Consider the following 19,989-nt stretch of genomic DNA (forward strand, 5'->3'; position numbering starts at 1 on the left):
AATAAATGTTGATTATTTTTTGTTGTTGTCCTCAAAAGAGTAAAAGGAGACATGAACTTAAGTGCACCAGAATTGTGCAATAAATGGGTTCTTGATGTTTCGCAATACATTTCCCATGTTGTTTTTTAGTGAACTGACCTTGAATAACACAGATCCGTGCCATCTACAACCCACATGTGACTAAGAATATTTTACACTTATTTAGCCTGCCAAGAGATTGGAGCCTCCTCCACATTATGCTCCGTTGATTTCACCGCTTTCCAGTACCTGCTTGACAAAGGTTTCCCCTCTGTCTGGCTTGGCAGCCAATGACAGGAGGACACCGCATCAGGCCGGGGACTGTGTGTAAAGCAGCGCATCTGATGACAACACCTCAGCTGCTTTGCTAAGCAAATAAGGATGAACAAGTGTTTTGATTAAATGTTAAAATGTAATGTGCCAGTTTATGTATAGTTGACTGAACTAACACGAAAATGATTGATCCTTTGATATAATGCAATTTACCATCATGCAACATTGTTAATTACTATATTTTGTATTTTGCACAAAACCTATTGAACAATTACAACATGCCCAAATGGTGGGACACGTAAAGGGGTAAGGTGTCACAATGGAAGTCATTAAACAGCCATTTTTCTGCACAATTGAAACAGAACAGCAAATTTGAAGCATAAAATTATTAATGTAATAGTAAAAATGGAAAATGTAACAGAATATGAAAATATTGCATTGGTAATAATAATTTTATAAAAGTTATATACACTATACAATTTATTAGAAACCTGTACAACTGCTTGTTAATGCAAATATCTAATCAGCCAATCACATGGCAGCAACTCAATACATTTAGTCATGTAGAGATGGTCATGATGATCTGTTGAAGTTCAAACTGAGCATCAGAATGGGGAAGAATAGTGATTTAAGTGACTTTGAATGTGGCATGGTTGTTGGTGGCAGACGGGCTGGTCTGAGTATTTCAGAAACTGCTGATCTACTGGGATTTTCACACACAACCATCTCTTGGGTTTACAGAGAATGGGCTGAAAATAAAATATCCAGGGAACACCAGTTCCGTGGGTGAAAATGCCTTGTTGATGCCAGAGGTCAGAGGAGAATGGCCAGACTGGTCGAGCTGATAGAGAAGCAACATTGACTCAAATAACTACTCGTTACAACCGAGGTCTGCAGAGGAGCATCTCTGAACGCACATAACACCAAACATTGAAGCTGATGGGCTACACACTGGGTGCCAAACCTGTCAGATAAGAACAGGAAACTGAGGCTACAAATCACACGCGCTCACCAAAATTGGACAATAAAAGATCAGGGAAATGTTGCCTGGCCTGAGTCTCAACTTCTGCTGCAACATTCAGATGGTAGGGTCAGAATTGAATGTAAACAACATAAAAGCATGGATCCATCCTGCCTTGTATCAACGGTTCAGGCTGCTGCTGGTGGTGTAATGGTGTGGAGGATATTTATTGTATTTATATTTTCTTATTTTCTGGCAACATTTAAATGCCACAATCTGAGTATTGTTGCTGACCATGTCTATGTAAGACTGGTTTTCCTGCTAAGACAGACCATGAGATCAAACACTGCAATAAAACAATAAAACTCACTAATCTGAAGAGAGATCTCAAAGAAAGAGCATAGGACACTGCCTTGGCCAGACTTTTCTCCTGGCTTATCTATGAGCCTCCCTCTCCCTACTCCCCTCCTTTCACCCTGGCTCAAGTCACTAAAAAGTTCACAAACAATATACCACTTATGATTTCTCTTATGATTCTATTGTTTTTTCCCTTTCATCTTTGGTATTATTTTAAGTGTCTGAATGGTAAAATGGTCTCAATTATCACAGCAGTCTCAAGCAGTCCCCCTTGAAGGGGGGTCGCACACCGGACGAGAAGCGCAGTGCAGCGCCGCGCCACGTCTAGGACAACTCCAGGTAACGCACACCGGACGCGCACATTCTAATCGCGCGAGCTCAATTTTGAATCAACTCCTGGTAGAAGAGCTGCACGATGTGTGTTTTATCTTGATTCATTTTTTTTTTTTTTATGTTCATTGAATAATAGCTGATGTTTGACCGTTAATCAAGTAAAAGTGTCTATCACGTTGAGTCTGTTATTTTGTTGTAACGTTATCCGTTGTCTAGGCAACTATGTCACATAATACAATAGTATTTATTTAGCTAGCGTTTAGCTAACCCGAGTGAAAACAGCACGGGGTGAAGCCATGTACATTAACGACGATTTGAGACAAATAAATGTAAATTTAATATAAAACTAAAAATCTGGTCAGGATAATCCTCGAATAATTATTCTAGGAAATTCGAAAATAAAAGGATAATTAAACAGTATTGCTATTATAATCTATCCTATAAACCTATAATACTTTTTTTTTTACAAATTCCATAAAATCTTCCTAGGGGACAGAAATGTTTCCTTAATTGAAGAATCACCCATATACTGCACTCAATAATTTTACAAAGGCTTAAAAAAACAACATTTTGTATTATTATTTTAGACCAAATCTAAGGTAATCATATAGTTTATATGCTTGTGCTTTTGGTGCATCTTGCCCAAATGAGAACATAGGTGGTTAACCACATAATAGATGGAACCCATTTCTAACGGCAACCTGCAAACAGGATATGCATCTGAAAAAAATATATATATGGAGGTGTTAAGTACATCAGCATCTTCTAGTACAACTTGAGGCTATTTTCATGACCGCTTGCTACTGTTGCGGTTAGAGGCCCCTCACTCGACCTCTGAGGCCCTCGCTTACAGGTGTGAGTTCACAGAGAACATGTATCCCCAAACTAGATCACATACACTTTAAACATTTAAAGCAGTTCATTTATCAAGTAAACTACACCAACCATGAATATTTTGTTCCCTTCTAAATAGCCTGTGTATCTCCCTATTGATCATAAGTGTTACATGGATTTTGTGGTCATTACTCTGATAGCATTACATGACAGTACACTGATATCATTAAATGATAATACACTGTAAAAAAAACACACACAAAAAAAAACATGATAGACCAACAGAATTCCCCCAAATGTTGTCCCATTTAGTCAAACAACAAAGAATTACATATTGAACAATACTTTTGAAATGTTAAGGGTTCATGAGTTCCCAACATGCATTGCAGTGTGAATAACTTGTACATTTACTGTAATGGGATTACTGTTTTGCTGTTTGCCGTCTTTATTCAAACTTTTGTTGGTGTTTTGTCATTATTGTTAGTAACTAGTCGTGATGTTAAGAGCTCATCTTTTTAAATTTGTTGATTGTCACCATTCCTGAGGTTTGTGTGTCCAGTGCTGAGGTCCTGAATATGTTTGCTTTGTAGGACAATTTCTCCTTCACAAACAAAGATGCATGGATCATTTAACACAATAAGTGTCCTAAAAGTCTATATGTAAAGCTATCAAAGTGTTAGATCAATTTATTGAAAAATTTGCAGCAAAGTCATGTTACTTAGGAAAATTATTGAGGGAGAACTTATACAGAGAAAAGTTTTTTTTTTTTTTTTTTTTTTTTTTTTTTACAGTGTAAATGTGTCAGTTTCTGATCATCTATCATAAATGGTCACATATTGAGGATAAGCTACCACTGAAAAAGGGATCTGGAAATGAAACAATATTGACATTCAGCCAAGCTGGAATTTTTTATTACTATTTATTTTAAATTTCTTTGCAAAATTCAATGGATGTAATAAATCGAACCATTACAAAGAACTATAAATGACAGACAAATAATATGTTTGTTTGTTTCTCAGTGCCATGTCAGCTTTTCATGGCAAAATCCAGGTTAAATGTAATAGAAGATAGAGCACGAACAATAATAATAACGATGTGTGGATAACCTTGTGTCTCCCGCCTGCTGGCCCTGGTATGTTTAGTCTAAGGTCATTCAGGATGTTTCTGGGTGTACTGTTTGATAGTTTCAACAATAGTTGAAACCTCTGCCATGGCACCTTTACCTGTGAAGATACAGAGGCTGGAATGTAAGACGGGCCAAAACACAAGAAACATTAATTCATTAAATCCTCAGAAGCATGCTAATAAAAGCCTGTCATATAACATCTGTTTGATCTTCAGTTAATGAATAATGCATGGCTGATTCTCACACACCGATGAGATTTTTTTTATCTGTTCCATTCTCCCTTATCAATGCAATTGCCTCGTAAAAACACATTCTTGGAAGATACCTTCATCTCCACAGACGAGTTTTTTGGAAATGCATGGTATCTCAACGTAGCCAAAGCCTTTAAGTGTGGCCACTTGCTGTGCAGTGATAGGGTGCTTCCACATGGCTGTGTTCATAGCAGGACAGAAGAGCAGAGGACGGCTGCTGTCCCAGGCCCGCACCACACATGTCTGTCATCAACAAAATGGCTAAGTATACTTATATAATAATGCATCTAAAGAAAATCCATATAAAAGGCCCAACAATGTCATAAATACATTACCTACCAAAAGGTTGTCACATATTCCACTGGCAATTTTGCCAAGCGTGTTGGCATCCAGTGGAGCAATCACTAAAAGATCTGCCCAACGTCTAAGTTCGATATGTAGCACAGGGTCAGAGCGCTTTGTCCACATCTAGCATAGAAATATAAGGAAAGGCTTTCACACCTTCAACTAAAACTCTCATATCAGGTCAATTAGTGTATTGATGTAACATCACAGCAGGAAACAATATAATGTTGTTGTTTGATTACTGAAAATGCATCTCTTCCTCTTCAAAGGCTGTCCTCACCTCCCATTCATCCTTATCTCTGTACACACAAACAGAGACTTCACTGATATCGTAAAAATGAGTTGCATGGTCTGTGGTGACCACACGTACATCAACCTAGAGAACAGAACAGGGAAAAAAAAAAGATCGGTTCACCGAAAAAAACTCCTATGCAATTTATCCCATCCCTCAACTCATATTTGACTGACACTTAAAATCATTAAAAAAATTCACAAAACAGGGCTAACAACTTTTTTATGACAAATATGTTTTTTTTTATTTGATTAAATTTTATTTATTTATTTACTCATTTGTAAGTCAAATAAATTAAACAAATATGGTCAATTTATTTGTAAGCCAAATAAATAAATGGACACACTATTATGCTTTTAATATCCTCCATTTTATTTATTTTGAAGGACAAAAATGAATGACAACATCCACTCAAACCAAAAATTAAACCTTAGTTGTGATAAAAAAGAAAACCAATATGATTTCTATCTTACAAATTTTGAGTTTATTATTTATTCAATAAATCATGACATGTAGTCATTTTAAAATAACGTATAATGTTTAAAAAAATTGCACCCTCTATTGGACAAATGTGTGAAATGAAAATAACATTGGAGGACATGTGGCTCTGTCAGCTTCAAGCATGCATACACAGTTTGACCTGTCGGAATATAAATACACTTACCCCTGGAATCTCAAGTAGTTGTGTTACTAACAAAGGCGCCTTGAGTGCAGCTACACTGCCAGTCAAACCGACCAGAACATTAAACCTTGTACTATGTGTTTGCAAGTCTAGTTTACGATTAGATTCAGAATCCTGCTGCATTATATATAATAATAGCAATCTTCGTGTTAACTATACAACCTTTTTCTATTTGATTAGCTCCCCCTTTCTAAAGCATTTCTTTTGTAAGGTATGATATTTGTATAATCCATCTTTAAATTGTAGCACGGGATGAGGAATTTAATTGAACACTTAAATTGCACATTTAATGAGAAGTGTTTAGAGTCCGTGCACGTTAACGGTCGCTCATTCTATCTTCAGGTTTTATTTTTGTCTAACGTTACTTCCGTAAACAGTGGAGAAAACGCGACGTCACAGCGCCGTCGCTGGCTGGAAGTGTACACAGTAAAATGCTCCATGAAGCTGGCGAACGGATAATATTCCTACATATAATTTAAGAGGATTTACGCCTTTATCTATGGAAATTAAATTTCCAGAAAATAAAATCGTGACGAATTATCCTACCCATAATCCATAAGGGCAGCTCAATTACATCATATATTTTGTATTTCATGCTTATAATAATAGTCTATGAATCCATGCACATCGTACATTTTCTTAATTTATTTATAGCTAATGTTGCACATTTTATATATTGTCGTTCTTTTATTCGATTACGTCATTCCCAGTGCCTCATGGGCAGCGTAGTTCATTGGCTCATAAAAGACTTGTCTTGTGCCTTGTGTCTTTTTATCTTATTTTCAAATGCTTAATTTCTTTAAACCAATGTTTGAAATTATATTCGTCTCATGGCTGGGTGGTTTGGTTCAAGGCATAGAAGTCATTATTGAGGAGTTTTAGAGGAAATAAATTAGATACTTCCGGAAAATTGAAAAGTGGGCGGCGAGTGTTGCCTTTACATGCGCGCACGCGCATTCGAAGAATATTCTGGACAAATGACAGAATCGCTGGAAACGTCTTCCGGCTGCTTGATTCAAGATTTACATTGCCTGTCATTCATTGTTAAATCTGAGTAAAACACATTTTAATGTGAGTATTTGCAATGCAGGCTCTCACACCTCACGTGTACTGGGCACAGCGGCATGGGGAGATATACCTGCGAGTGGAGATCAGTGATGCACAGGTAAGAAAAACTTGCTTTTATGAGGCAATTATATCATAATAGGCAATGCATTTTTATCTTCTTCTTTCTTTTCGCATTTATTGCATTTAATATGTATGCACATCCAGATTTTTAGGTTACAGAACCTTAAACTGGATGGTGTTAGGTTGATATTCTTTTGAATAACAACACCTTCTGTAGGTCTGATGACAGGACTTGCATCAAGCCTAGATCAGAATAAAGATAAAGATTACGAAAAGGGAGATCAGGACTTGATCCTACTGGACCACTAGCCATCTGGCTCAGTTACAATGGCAGGGCATGTTTTATTTACAATCCAGTTTCTGATAGAAAGAGGAACTGCCCCCTTCCCCCTCATTGCTTTCTCAGGGCAGGATAAAGCATGTTTGACCTGTCCTCTCACTAAGGTAATGAGAGAAACGCATTTTACAACCGAGAGCACTGGAACAAAGGTGGTATAAAGGTGCCGTGGTGTAGTAATACGGTTGCTATGACGTCCCTTTATGCAAATAAATTTGTGTATTGTACATGTTAGAAAGGTATTATTACATTGTTTTCCCTTAGTATGTCTCCATATAACTCAGAAATGCAAAATAAAAGTATAACATATGCCAAAACCTAATAACATCAGGCACACTTTTTAATTGGCCATGCGATTAAAGGAATGGTTCACTTAAAATGTCATCATTTATGTACTCACCCTCATGTTGTTCCAAACCTTTATGAGTTTCTTTCTTCTGTTGAACATAAAAGAAGATATTTTGAAGAATGTCGGTAACCAGACAGTTGATGGACCCCATTGACTTCCATAGTAGAAGGAAAAAATTAACTTTTAAGTGACCTATTCCTTTAACCCAAGTCCCATAAATCAGTGGTTCTCAACCTTTTTTACTCCAATGCCACCAATTGTCCATAATGTTTTTCAAAGGCAACATGTTTCCAGTTGTTTGTTATTTACTGGATAAGAATTTTTAAATAACCTAACATTTATAAAGCTTGGCATAATTAGAAAAATTCATATTCATAAAAAATGCCCATGGAGTTATAAGATTTTATTATTTTTTCAAGGTCTAGAAATCATACTTTTATCATTAAATGAAGAAAAAAACAGTTGTTCGGAGGTGAATTAAAATAAATATCTTAATTCAGGAAGCCTGAAACGGTGACTTATATTATGCAAACCATTCATTACTGATGCATTTTTTTATTTTTTTATAACTACATATTATAATATCTTTCAGATGCATGGTGCATTTGAAGGCATTGTATTGATATAACAGGCAGTGGGAGGAGGAGCTTGAAACTTCACACTTGTTTTTTTTCACTCTGTCTCTTATCGCAGAATCTCAATATTGGTGTAGAAGAGAACATCCTTCACTTCCGAGGTACATCTCACAACTAACCATCAGCTGGATGCTCTTTCTCTTCCGTTGTGTGACTTTTATTTATTCTGCTCTTTTTTAGGTCAAGGGCATGGAGCGAAAGGAGAAAATGAATACGAATTCAGCCTGGAATTCCTAAAACCAGTTAAGCCTGAGGTAACAGCTATCAGAAATTGCAACAAAACAAAACATCTATGTAAAACGTTTGGTTGCACAATGAAGTGCAGTGCATTTGCCTTGGTTTGCTGCCATGTTCTGTTTGCTTATGTTGGAACCACATGAAGATGTTTGTGTCCACAGGTGAGGCACAAATCCACCCAGCGGCAGGTGAATATCACGGTAAAGAAGCAGGAGCACGTCTGGTGGAATCGCCTCACTAAGCAGGAGAGGAAGCCTCTGTTTTTAGCACCTGATTTTGACCGCTGGCTGGATGAGTCAGATGCAGAAATGGAGCTCAGAGAGAAGGTAAAGAGGTTTGCTATTTAAGTTATACTTGAGGAGCTTCACAGTCGTGCACTGTCTGATGTGTTTTCTGTTCACAGGAAGAGAAAATAAACAAAGTCAGCATTGAGTCAAGGGTTCGTAAGGACCGTGAGTATATTTTTAATTCAAAGAGTGTAAAATAAACACATTGGGTCAGCTTACCAAATAATAACCGTGCATTCATTACTCCTTTTTATACAGCTTATCTTGGCTTGAAAAAGGGTTTTCTCTTTATGTACAACTTGGTCCAGTTCCTCGGCTATTCCTGGATCTTTGTCAACATGACTGTACGTCTGTTCATACTTGGGCAAGGTTAGACTCTTTTTTTTGGTTTGTTTTATTTTGTAAGCAGATTAAAGATGCATTTGTTTGTCACTGTCAGGAAATGCATTTCGTTTGAATTTTTCTGAGAAGGCCTGCAGGTAAATTGTATTTATATATATAGAAAGAGCATCTTATTGCACATGAAGTGATGCTCTGAAGTGTGAAAACTCAGTGTTCAGTATGGTCCTTACAGTTTTTTTGTCAACCCAACAGATTCTTTCTACGACACATTTCATACCATTGCCGACGTGATGTACTTCTGTCAGATGCTGGCAATAATGGAAGTTATCAATCCTGCTGTGGGGTTGGTTAAGACTGGAGTCATGCCTGCTTTCATTCAGGTATGCCTAGTGCACAGCACACCATGCTTTAGTAGCCATTTAAATGCACTTTATTTTACACTATTTGTTTTGAATATTAACTTTCATGACAGTGAGAATTATTTACATTTCTCTCGTTAAAGGTGATGGGGAGAAACTTCATCCTTTTTGTCATATTTGGTAGCTTAGAGGATATGCAGAACAAGCCAGTGGTCTTCTTTGTCTTCTATCTGTGGAGTACGATTGAGATATTCAGGTAATTATGTGAATATTAGTATGATACATGTGTGATCTTATTGTATCATGTTTAAGAGCAGTTTCTGCTAGTGGTGTGGAAATGTAGGAGTTGGTGTCAATGTGTAGTATGAATTTCTTTATCTGCAGGATATCCTTTTTTGTTTTTTATGGGTCAGATGTTACTAATTATTCAACTTCCTATATGCAGTCCTTAGTTTGTTAAAGTAAATGCATCCTCTCTTTGCTAAATATACTGAAAATTAGAACCTAAATCATAATTACAGAATACAAACTATAATATTAGAAAGACGTTGGTATTTGAGGCTAATGGTTTTAGGTAGAGCTTTCATGGTCTTTGAGCAGTGATGTTGTGTGTGTGGTTTCTGTACAGCCGCATTTTTTCTACACTTCTTCCTCTATTGCGATAAAACAAGTAGTTTTCTTCCTGTGGGCTCACACAACATATCACTATGAGACACGCATCCGTTTGCCAGTAGTGAAAGGTCACACTCATTACCTCAAAACTAAGTTTAAAAGCAATTTAAGTAGTTTATATAATAAAATAAAAATGAGAATACATATCTGCGTAAGTTTTGGATGTTATAACATATTTTTATTTCTAATTTTATATAATAATTTTTATTAAAATAAATCATATATACTACAGTTCAAAAGTTTGGGGTCACTGCGATTTTCTTCTTTTTCTTTTTAAGAAATAATCTTATTTAGCAAGGATTCATTAAATTCAGCCTGGAAAGACACTTATAATGTTACAAAATATTTATATTTCAAATAAATGCTGCTCTTTTGAACTTTTCATTAATTAAAGAATCCTTAAAAAAAAAAAAAAAAAATGGATCATGTTTTCCAGAGACATATTAACTGTTTTCAACATTGATAATCAGAAATATTTCCTAAGCAGCAAAATCATCATATTATAATGATTTCTGAAGGATCATGTAACACTGAAGACTGGAGTAATCATGCTGAAAATTCAGCTTTGACATCATAGGAATAAATTGCATTTAAAAAAAATATATTTAAATAGAAAAGGTAAATTGTAGTACTATTTCACAATATTGTTTTTATTGTATTTTTGATCACATAAATGCAGCCTTTGCGAGCATAAGAGACTTCTTTCAAAAACGTTAAAATAATCTTACCAAATACAAACAGTAGTGTATATTGAGCTTGGTCCTCCAAGCGACTTTTGTTGGATAAAAACGGATATATCTAATCCTGCTTTTGTAATAATGAACTATAGGTATCCTTTCTACATGTTGGCCTGCATTGATACCGAATGGAAGTTGTTGACTTGGTTGAGATACACCATATGGATACCACTGTACCCTCTTGGAGTGCTAGCTGAAGGTATGTGTATCTGTAGACTATCATAAGGAAAACTCATGATGTGTTCATGAGACAGTGAGAACTGACAGCTTTTCTCATGCTCTTATATGTTGTGATCAGCTGTGGCGGTGGTCCAGTCCATCCCAATCTTTGACGAAACCAAACTCCTCAGTATTCCTTTGCCTAAAGCCATCGGCTTCTCGCTCAGCTTCTCCTACATCCTGCAGCTCTACCTGGTGCTCATGTTCCTGGGTAAGGTCCACAAAAAACATGCTACTAATGAAACTAGGGTCCTCACGTTTGACCAATGCAACCTTTCCAGTTGCTACAGTAGAAGAGGATTGTTAAATCATTTTATAGACATTTTAATTAATAGTATGTAGCCAATTAAATATTTTAGAGCGGAGCATAAATTGGCATTACATTTTTTATAACATTTCATTAATTGTTTGAAATTTCAGGCCTCTTCATCAACTTCCGCCACCTCTTCAAGCAGAGGAGGAGACGGTTTCGCACAAAAAAGAGGAAAGCCAACTGAGGGGAAGGGGACCACATGCTTCATTCCTCCTATCTCTCTTTTCTTTGATTTAATTTGCGCCTCCCTTTTCTCTTTATATTTTCCCTCTTGTCACTGAGATTCATTATTGAGGCAAAACCATCTCAAGTGCATTTCATTTCTACATACTGAAATTCTAAAGGTGACCACGACTTAGTAAATGATTATTATAAAACACTAGAGATTCTTACCAAAAGAATTCTAACCAGGACCATGAAGGTATTTATACATTTTATGTATGTTTGCAGTTTGGTGGTTTTGTGTTGTTTGATGTTGTAGATTAGCTGTGTGACAGGCTTACTTGACTGAAACGCAGAAACATTTTATCTTCATGTCAATCCCTGAGATGTGTTGTAATAGTCATTTCTGTTGGCACAAAGCACTGCTAACAACAAGACAGACCATGAACCTCAGGGAAAACCTCATAAAACATTCAAGTTACATGGGAAGAGCCAATTCAGTGTCGTTGGATGTGGGATCTGGACATGAATGTGTAAATGCAACTGAAAACGTTTAATTAAATTTCAGTGAAACAAAACATCAGTTTTCAGATATCTATCATTAAGCATAAAGTACAGTTTTCTATTAGTCAATGTTAGAAAAAAACATTATATACACAAACATTTACTGCTCTGAAAACAGATTCCAAAACCTCTAAATGCATTTGCCTGTAAAACGGATGAATGTTTTTCTTTCCTCCAATTGAGTGCTCAACGTCATCATTTGTCACAAAGTCCAAGGTTTCCTCTCATTTTATATCTATCACCAAAACAGCAAACCCAACCTTTGTGGCAGTACTAAAACATTGAAATGCCACATTTGTGTGATCCTGCTGCTGTAACCCATTTTCTGTGGACAAACATTACATGTTGAGCAGAGTTTTTAGATAAAGCCACATTCCTCTATAATTGCTCTGGCAGTTGTCCATTGAGTATTGTTCCTCCATCCTCTATATTCGCTCAGCTCCTCCTCCTCCCCCCCCTGAGAAATCAGTGAGCATGGGAGTGATGTTGTGTTCGAAGCCCGCGTATTTCGAGTCTCCGCTACTGGCCAGTTTAAGCTGCTGAGCAGCGTGTGACAGCTGGAAGGCGGCATCAGGGTGGGCAGAGTCAGGCAGAAGAGTGCACTCCCTCTCCAGAAGTTCAGCCATATTCTTCAGAAGCTCCCAGAAACCAAAGGCGAGAGCGGCCTTCCGAAGACGGTTCAATTCCTGCAGTGATTAAAATACACATGTACCACAAAACGTAATTTAACTACCGGTAATTAAAAGGATCATATATCAGTCCATGACAGGGTTCCTCAAACTCGGTCCCGGAGAGCCGCTGTCCTGCAGAGTTTAGCTCCAACACAATCAAACACACCTGAGCAAGCTAATCAATGTCTTCAGGATCACTAGAAACTCACAGCTAGGTGTGTTTGATCACGGGCCGAGTTTGAGGAACCCTGGTCCATGATATCCATAAATTGTCATTTTTTATATTTATATATATTAAATCAATTTATTTATAGAAAATAGAATCATAAAAATCACACACACACACACATATATATATATACACATACATACACATATATATATATATATATATATACACACACATACATACATGCATGCATACACCCACCTTATAGAATGTTTGCGTTTTTTCTGGCAATTTCCTTGCATTACGGAGAATTTTCTGTACATCTGTCTGTAAATGTGATTATTAAACAGTTTAGTTCTAATGACATTTAATCAGTGTCAAATATAAATCATTTGTAGTGTAGTGTTCAGATGTATACCTGCAGTCCACTGGCTTTAATCCAGACAGTAACATTCTGAGCATAGCTTCTCTTGTGTTTCGGCTGTATGGGAAACGGACTTTTACTGTCATCTTCACCATAGGGATTTTCAGCTGCATCTGTAGGTCACGCAAACAAATAATCATGGTGAATAGTTATTTATTCCGTTGGCCAGTAAGCAAAACCTTATGCAAAACAATGTGTATGTAGGTGGCAACACGTCTAGTCTCAGAAGGAAGCAAAGCATGAGAGGAAAATAAGATATTTAATCATGCAAATGTGTGGTACTACCGTTATCCCTGACCCTTGTGTATTTACCTACAGGTTTCCTAACTGAACTCGGTGAACCGTCTAGGTTACTATCTTTTGTTTCAGTGTTTTAATTATTAACTACTTGCACACACTGCATAATGCAATACAATGCAGTTCATTTTTATTTCATTTTAACAGGCCTGTTAAGTGTGGCCGTTACAAAAAAAAACAGAGCGAAAACGTGCTACCTGAGGCAGGTCCAAGATGTGATATTCTGCCCAACCAGGGCAGAGGCTCTGAGCCGAACTCAAAGAGGGACATCATTAGATTGGACTTCTTCTTACTGTCTGCCTGGGAATAAAGCATTCCGAACCAGTCTGGCCTGATAGAGGAAAACACAGTTATAGACAGGGCAAACCTTTATTTCAGAGTAACTAGATAATTTTATCTCAAATATGTTGGTAATGAAAACAAACCCCTCAATTACCTAAAAGCAAAGTTTCAAGTTTGAAAAATTTGGAATGCTTATGCAAACAGTGGTGGGATATTTTTATATTGCTCCTTACCCTAGTTGCACAAGCGCCACCATTCCCTCCACCTTTAGGCTGCCATGTAGAAGAACGCAGAAGTTTGGGCTTTTGCCAGCCATCTGATTTGTGGAGGTCTCTTCCTCTGTCTCATCAGAGGTCCCCGTGCCCATCTCATCCCCCTCTGTCAATCAAACGAATATATCAAGGGGAAATTAAGACGGCTTAAGCTTTTTTAAAATAAGACAAAACCAGCTTTAAAATTAGTTAAAACCACTTAATATTAAGATGTAAGCTGACATTGTATTTCTCATTTTATTTGATCCCTCAACAACTGTCATTTTTATTTACGAACCAACAGTCACTTTTTTTATGAACCAAGATTCTCACGGTTTTGGAAAACCTAGATATACAAGGACATTTTTAAAAGTGTGATTGGAAAAGTCATGGAAATGAATAAAATCTTAAAAAGTCATGGACATTGTTATAATTAATTCATATTATTGGGTAGAAATTACTATTTGAGAGAAAAATAGTAGTAATTAAAATGATCACAAACAACTAGAAAAGTCAAATTCATTGGTAATAAAAAGTCTAAATGCTGAAGAACATTCAGTTATTGAAACTTCTGAAATGATGGAATTTCATTAATCATGTTAATTATTTAGAATTTTAATTATACTGACCTTTGTTCACAGCAATAGGCAGGACCAAGTGCCTGGATAAAACCGGAGGGCTGGAGATGTCTCCAATCTCAATAAAACCCACAATCTCCAAGTCTATATATATAAATATATATATATGACACAACCATTATGTGCACTTTCCTCCAATTACCTCGTTATATAGAATCTAGCATGATTAGCAACAAATAAAAATAACATTGATTTATTTACATAAATACATTAAAAGGTGGTGATGGCGCAGTGGATAAGACACATGCCTTTGGTGTGAGAGACCCGGGTTCGAATCCGCTGTGAGACACCAATATGTCCCTGAGCAAGACACTTAACCCCTAGTTGCTCCAGAGGCGTGCGACCTCTGACATATATAGCAATTGTAAGTCGCTTTGGATAAAAGCGTCAGCTAAATGAATAAATGTAAATGTAAACGTAATATTACATACAGTAAACCTGCTTACATAAAATGTTTTTGAAATTAGTCATGAGGAAATGGCATTTAAAAACACAAAACTTGAATAGTTATAAATGTTTACATTACAACAGCATGGAGGTTTCATTTCATTAGATTCTCTGCTCGTACCTGTTTGCACTGTTTTGGGCAGGGGATCCACTTCCTCATCTATGATCACTGGCTCTGGCCTGGGAAAGACCTGCACATCAGAGGTCAGGTTCCCACAGCGCAGCACCGCATGGAAGGGAGAGTACGCCTGGTCAATCAGCTTTCTGGCAACACAAAAACACAGTGATGCTGTTCATCACAAAATGTTGCCTAAACAACAATGTGCACTTACAAGAACATATTTAGTAGTGTTTACACAAAGTAACAACATCACTCACCCAAACATAGACTGGACACTTTTGAGACAAAGGGGTCCCTCCATAGTGTATATCTGACCCTCTCCGTCATTCATATTAATCAGCTGCTCTAAGTTATCCATACCATCCGTAGCTTGGAGCTTCAGAGGACATCAAAACAATAACATGGATTCAAGCACATAAAAGGAAAATATTTTTTCATTACTAACTTTTTTAATACAATGTAAAATGACTCAATTAAATAAAACTCAATAAAAAAAACTAAAATTAAAATAGAAATGGTAAAAAATAAAAACTAATTAAAAATTTTAAAGGTAGGGCAGGCAATGTTTTTCTTAACACTTTTTGTCATACTGGTTGAAACTCTTCACATTCTGATAGCGGTCAATAATAGAAGTTGTCTAAATATTAAAAAAATTACTATATATTTTGTGGAAGTCTAAGGACCAAAAATGTTCAGCAGTCAGGGTCATAGACAGACAATCACAGAGCGCCGCAAACAAACAGCAGCCACCTTTTACAATTCCTCCTGAGATGAAGAGATGGCAACCCGAGATCCTCAGACTCTGAATTATGCATTTCTATGACTAACACAATGAATGCCGAGATGAATTTGCAGCAGTCAGGTGGTAAAAGTCGTTTAAAAGTTGTTTACGTTCATTATTATTGTAATGTTTTATGCTTTGAGGCAAAGTAATTTAACGCCGTCTCTCGTGACGCTTTGCAGACTCTGCTCTGGCTGTGTGCATTCATGTGTTTTGGAGGAGGTGTGGCTCTGAAGGGATGGGATCTTAGGAATTCAAAGCTAGCTTGCTATTGCTAGCCTCTCCAAAATTGCCTACCCTACCTTTAATAAAAACTATAATAGAGTGGTGCCGGTATGACGTCACATGACATCAAGATCATTTTCACAGATGAACAACTTTTATGATTTTTGAAGCCTAATTGCAGTTGCCAGAAGCAAAAAGCTAAAGCTAGGCTATAAACAAACTACACCACGGTCGTGCGACTTCAACGTCACCATCACTAAACTTCAGACAACTCTTTCAGTTTTTTTCTAAGAAACATTTTCAAACAAAGTTTGAGTTAGAATCGTTTACAAGAACACAATTATAATATAATAAGCATAACAAGAATGTAAAAGCTGACTGATCTTATCTTATCTCTTAGTGACGTTTTATATACCCAACTGCTTCTGTAGTCCCATTTAGCCACTTGTTAGCAATCGCCTTTTTCAAGACATTTAACAGCTTAAAAAAAATCACAAGTGGGGTAATACTGATGTATTTTATTTCGTAGAATAAAACGTGAAAGTGTCTTGAGCTTGTCTTCACCACAGACCTTATTTCAGCCATTTAACCAAAGACCCAAAAACCCATTGACTTCGGGACGTTGGAACCGGAAGTGCTCAAATGCGAACTCGTTTCAGCATTTTGGCCTACAAATTTACATCATACTGGCACCAATCTTGTTTCTGAATGAGACTAAAATAACACTGGTAAGGACACAGTGCAAAAAGACTGAAGTACCTCCTCTGCATTGGCAATGCACATGACATAGAATTTGGAAGGGAATGGGAAAGGAAGTGGGAATTTCTTGTCCTCCACACGTTGTTTCACTGTTTGCAGGGAGTTACGCAAAGATCCACGACCAATGCCCAGTGCACCATCAGTGACCAGCACCACCTACAGGCCAGCATAAAAACAACATAAACACTGCAGTCAAAGCAATTATTTAGTACATTTAGCATTATATATAAAAATGGTCGTTAGATAAATTCAATGGTACAATTATTCTACTGTATATTCAAAAATGTAATGTTTAATGTTTAGACCCCCACCTAAAGTGCTTATGTGCACCACTACCATGATACTCTACCAACCATTATAAAAAAATCATTCCTAACATTTACTGAACAGATCAATCAGTCATAGTGCTGACGAATAACATGATCGACTTTGAGCAGTACATTTATATTTTCAACTTACATTTTTGTATATACTACATTCATTGTATTGTGTACAGTCCATACAATATTTTACATAACAATGTGTATTTCATACTGTATTTATTCTGGTCCTGGTTGTTATTCCAATATGTATACTAGTAGTTTTTTTATGAATAGAATGTTTAAAAGAACAGCATCTTTATTTTGCTTTTTCTTCTTGCTTTTTCACAAAATTATTTAGCATTAGCATAGTTTTTAACATTGATAATAATTAGAAATGTTTCTTAAGCAGCAAATCAGCATATTATAATGATTTCTGAAGGATCATGAGACACTGAAGACTGGAGCATTGATGCTGAAAATTCAGCTTTGCCATCACAGGAATAAATTGTATTTTAAAATATTTAAGAATACAAACAGTTCTTTTACATTTGATTAATATTAATGTTTGTACTGTATTTTTAATCTTAAAAATTGCAGCCTTGCTGTGCATTAGAGATTTTCGAAAACATTTGTTGTTATTGCAAACTTTTAACAAGTAGTGTATATGTAAGTGTATATGCCTGATTAACATATTGCACATGCCATAATATATAGTATTTTTAATAATTGGATTTTTTTTTTACCTGGCATGGGCAAGCGGTTCCCCACTCCTGCTGTACTACATTACTAACACCTTGTAATGCAGCCTCCAAACAGGTTTTATCATAGTCTTCAAGGTTGTTCAAAGCTTCCTGGACAACAATGAATGAGAGATAACAATAAGACCCCCAACAACAGATCAGATCATAAGGGCTCTGATGATGAATTAGGTTTAAGACATTGCATTTACATTATATTTAATGCAGGCAGCATAACACCTGTTCTGTTTTTACCTGCAGAGTATTGTAGTCTCTAGTGAATGGCACCATAAGCTCCCAGAGCGAGGAGAAGGCGATAAGTGAAGTGAACTCCATTCTGTAGTTTGTGGCCATGTGTTCAAACAGCATGGTCAGTCCATGAACTGCCAGGTTCTTTCTCTGAAACTCTTCACTGCCCTCCACTGACACCGGTCGTGTCATGGACAGCGACGAGTCCAAAAGAACCACAGTAGGCATGTTTGCAAACTCTTCTCTTTACACGTAAACAGTTATGAATGTATGCTTGAGATGTCTGTGTAAAAACAGGAGCATATGTTAGTGTGACAACAGAAGCTTCTGCTGCAGTGTACATAAAACACACACACACCCACACACACACACATAAAATCATTTTCTGATTTTGTAATGGTTAAGTTACACTCTTTGCTGTTTTGCACGTCTTTGCTGATTTAAACTGGTCTAGCTAGTCCCCCAATCTGACCAGTTTACAGTATCCAAAACACCTCTAAAACTAGCCTGGGAGAGCTGGGAGACCAACTAAGATACTTTTTAAAAATAATTTCCCCATGTAACAGAGCAATCAAAGTACATAAAGCTGTTGAGTGTTACTGTCAGTGTCCAACCAAACGTTCTCGTTTAAATATAAAAAGAAAAACATCAAATGATCTTAAAAGTCTTAATAATATGTCCTTCACATTTCCAAATACAGCTCGTACAATACCCAGTTAAGCATATTTCAATAAAATGGTAAAATTTTTACCCATCGCTGAAAATCCCTTCTTCCTAACCAAGTGTGCGCCGTGATAAACGGACCGTTTGGAAACAAAAGAAACACGCCAACTCGTTCCTAACCAGGAACGCGCTCGAGAAAGGGATTTTTAAAAGTTGTATCCTACAATAAAATCTCTCTTAAAATAAAGGATAAAAAAATAAAGAAAAATTCAGGTGATAGCCTATACAGAAACCTACAAATCTAGGATCATGCCGTGGATAAAAAAACGGTTAAAACTCGATTTAAAATCTTGAGGGCTCATTTATTACTAATCTGTAGCTGCTAATCCATAATCTATAATCATAATTATGTAATAATACAATATTCTCCAAAAGCTGGTTTAGACTTTAGTTTGTATTTTTAATTAACCAATTTTCACGTGTATTCACTCTTTACCATTATGAAGTATATAAGCTAAATAATTGGGATAATGGTTCAAGACATAGGCCTAATGAGAGTGAGTGGAGAGAGTACATCTAATCCTCTTAACAGACTCCAGGTATTAGGTATTGTGCTGATCCACGCTGAAGAGCTGTCCTGCGGTGCGTCCTGCTTGACCTGTAGCAGCTTCACAGCATCCGTGCCTTTCCCTGCAGCCCAGCTGTGAGACAGCAGCGCTCAACTCCCCGCGCGAGCCTCGCTTTTACACCGGTAGGTTTCTTTAGCGTGTTCTCAATTAGGCTACTATTATTTTTTACAGTAGCTAGATGAAGTTTTAATTTAAATTGTTAATATGGTTCATTTATCCATATTAGGATTTTTATAGCCCAATGCTGATATAAAAATAGGCTACCCGCTGCCACCAAACTGTCACACTTTAGGCTACATTTCAGTGTTCATGCTACTGTTTTTACAATTGTTTATTGTTTTTATGCTGCTTCTTGCAATGACAGTGCTATTCTTATTAACGGTGGACAGAAACTATAATATAAATGAGACGGATATTTTCCATGATACGAATTTTTTTAAAGAAATGCTTTTCTAAAAATTAACTTAGACGCAGTGTCAAGTTATTATTATTATTATTAAGGGACAATATTTATCTATTGGAACTGATTTA

General features: G+C 36.5%; 3 protein-coding genes across 4 annotated transcripts; 1 reads left to right on the top strand and 2 right to left on the bottom strand.

Annotated features, from left to right (window-relative positions):
- Positions 1-3,188: 3,188 nt before the first annotated feature.
- ppcdc (phosphopantothenoylcysteine decarboxylase) lies at positions 3,189-5,840 on the bottom strand. Of its 2 annotated transcripts, XM_056254292.1 has the most exons (6): positions 5,455-5,840; positions 4,779-4,874; positions 4,493-4,621; positions 4,228-4,396; positions 3,883-3,999; positions 3,189-3,377 (listed from the first exon to the last, which is right to left on the bottom strand). In XM_056254292.1, exons 1-5 carry the CDS (start codon positions 5,593-5,595, stop codon positions 3,926-3,928), a joined length of 609 nt encoding a protein of 202 aa, XP_056110267.1. In that variant the 5' UTR covers positions 5,596-5,840; the 3' UTR covers positions 3,189-3,377; positions 3,883-3,925. The 2 variants fall into 2 exon arrangements, with proteins under 2 accessions (XP_056110267.1, XP_056110261.1); XM_056254286.1 differs by lacking the exon at positions 3,189-3,377 and having other exon boundaries at positions 3,697-3,999.
- A 583-nt stretch (positions 5,841-6,423) lies between these two features.
- On the top strand, positions 6,424-11,417 carry hacd3 (3-hydroxyacyl-CoA dehydratase 3). The gene is made up of 11 exons (XM_056254251.1): positions 6,424-6,637; positions 7,980-8,022; positions 8,102-8,175; positions 8,320-8,484; positions 8,562-8,610; positions 8,704-8,814; positions 9,040-9,167; positions 9,290-9,402; positions 10,648-10,754; positions 10,854-10,985; positions 11,195-11,417. Exons 1-11 carry the CDS (start codon positions 6,557-6,559, stop codon positions 11,269-11,271), a joined length of 1,080 nt encoding a protein of 359 aa, XP_056110226.1. The 5' UTR covers positions 6,424-6,556; the 3' UTR covers positions 11,272-11,417.
- A 364-nt stretch (positions 11,418-11,781) lies between these two features.
- ints14 (integrator complex subunit 14) lies at positions 11,782-18,431 on the bottom strand. The gene is made up of 11 exons (XM_056254219.1): positions 18,173-18,431; positions 17,924-18,031; positions 16,879-17,034; positions 15,371-15,489; positions 15,114-15,256; positions 14,537-14,629; positions 13,890-14,034; positions 13,572-13,705; positions 13,072-13,190; positions 12,915-12,980; positions 11,782-12,499 (listed from the first exon to the last, which is right to left on the bottom strand). The coding sequence occupies exons 1-11, from the start codon at positions 18,392-18,394 to the stop codon at positions 12,239-12,241; spliced, it is 1,566 nt and encodes a 521-aa protein (XP_056110194.1). The 5' UTR covers positions 18,395-18,431; the 3' UTR covers positions 11,782-12,238.
- Positions 18,432-19,989: the final 1,558 nt, after the last annotated feature.

This window comes from Rhinichthys klamathensis, unplaced genomic scaffold (genome assembly GCF_029890125.1).
Source record: "Rhinichthys klamathensis goyatoka isolate OS25496 unplaced genomic scaffold, OSU_Roscu_1.1 h1tg000005l_1, whole genome shotgun sequence".
NCBI classification, from domain to species: domain Eukaryota; kingdom Metazoa; phylum Chordata; class Actinopteri; order Cypriniformes; family Leuciscidae; genus Rhinichthys; species Rhinichthys klamathensis.

Coding starts and splice junctions, on each gene's coding strand:
- ppcdc (XM_056254292.1), bottom strand. CDS start 5,595: ATGCAGCAGGATTCTGAATCTAATCGTAAACTAGACTTGCAAACACAT. Junction 4,875..5,454: donor AACTACTTGAGATTCCAGGG/GTAAGTGTATTT, acceptor TCTGTTCTCTAG/GTTGATGTACGTGTGGTCAC. Junction 4,622..4,778: donor GAGATAAGGATGAATGGGAG/GTGAGGACAGCC, acceptor TTTCTATGCTAG/ATGTGGACAAAGCGCTCTGA.
- hacd3 (XM_056254251.1), top strand. CDS start 6,557: ATGCAGGCTCTCACACCTCACGTGTACTGGGCACAGCGGCATGGGGAG. Junction 8,485..8,561: donor AAATGGAGCTCAGAGAGAAG/GTAAAGAGGTTT, acceptor TTCTGTTCACAG/GAAGAGAAAATAAACAAAGT. Junction 9,403..10,647: donor AGTACGATTGAGATATTCAG/GTAATTATGTGA, acceptor AATGAACTATAG/GTATCCTTTCTACATGTTGG.
- ints14 (XM_056254219.1), bottom strand. CDS start 18,394: ATGCCTACTGTGGTTCTTTTGGACTCGTCGCTGTCCATGACACGACCG. Junction 15,257..15,370: donor AGTGTCCAGTCTATGTTTGG/GTGAGTGATGTT, acceptor TTGTGTTGCCAG/AAAGCTGATTGACCAGGCGT. Junction 13,706..13,889: donor GTGGCGCTTGTGCAACTAGG/GTAAGGAGCAAT, acceptor TTCCTCTATCAG/GCCAGACTGGTTCGGAATGC.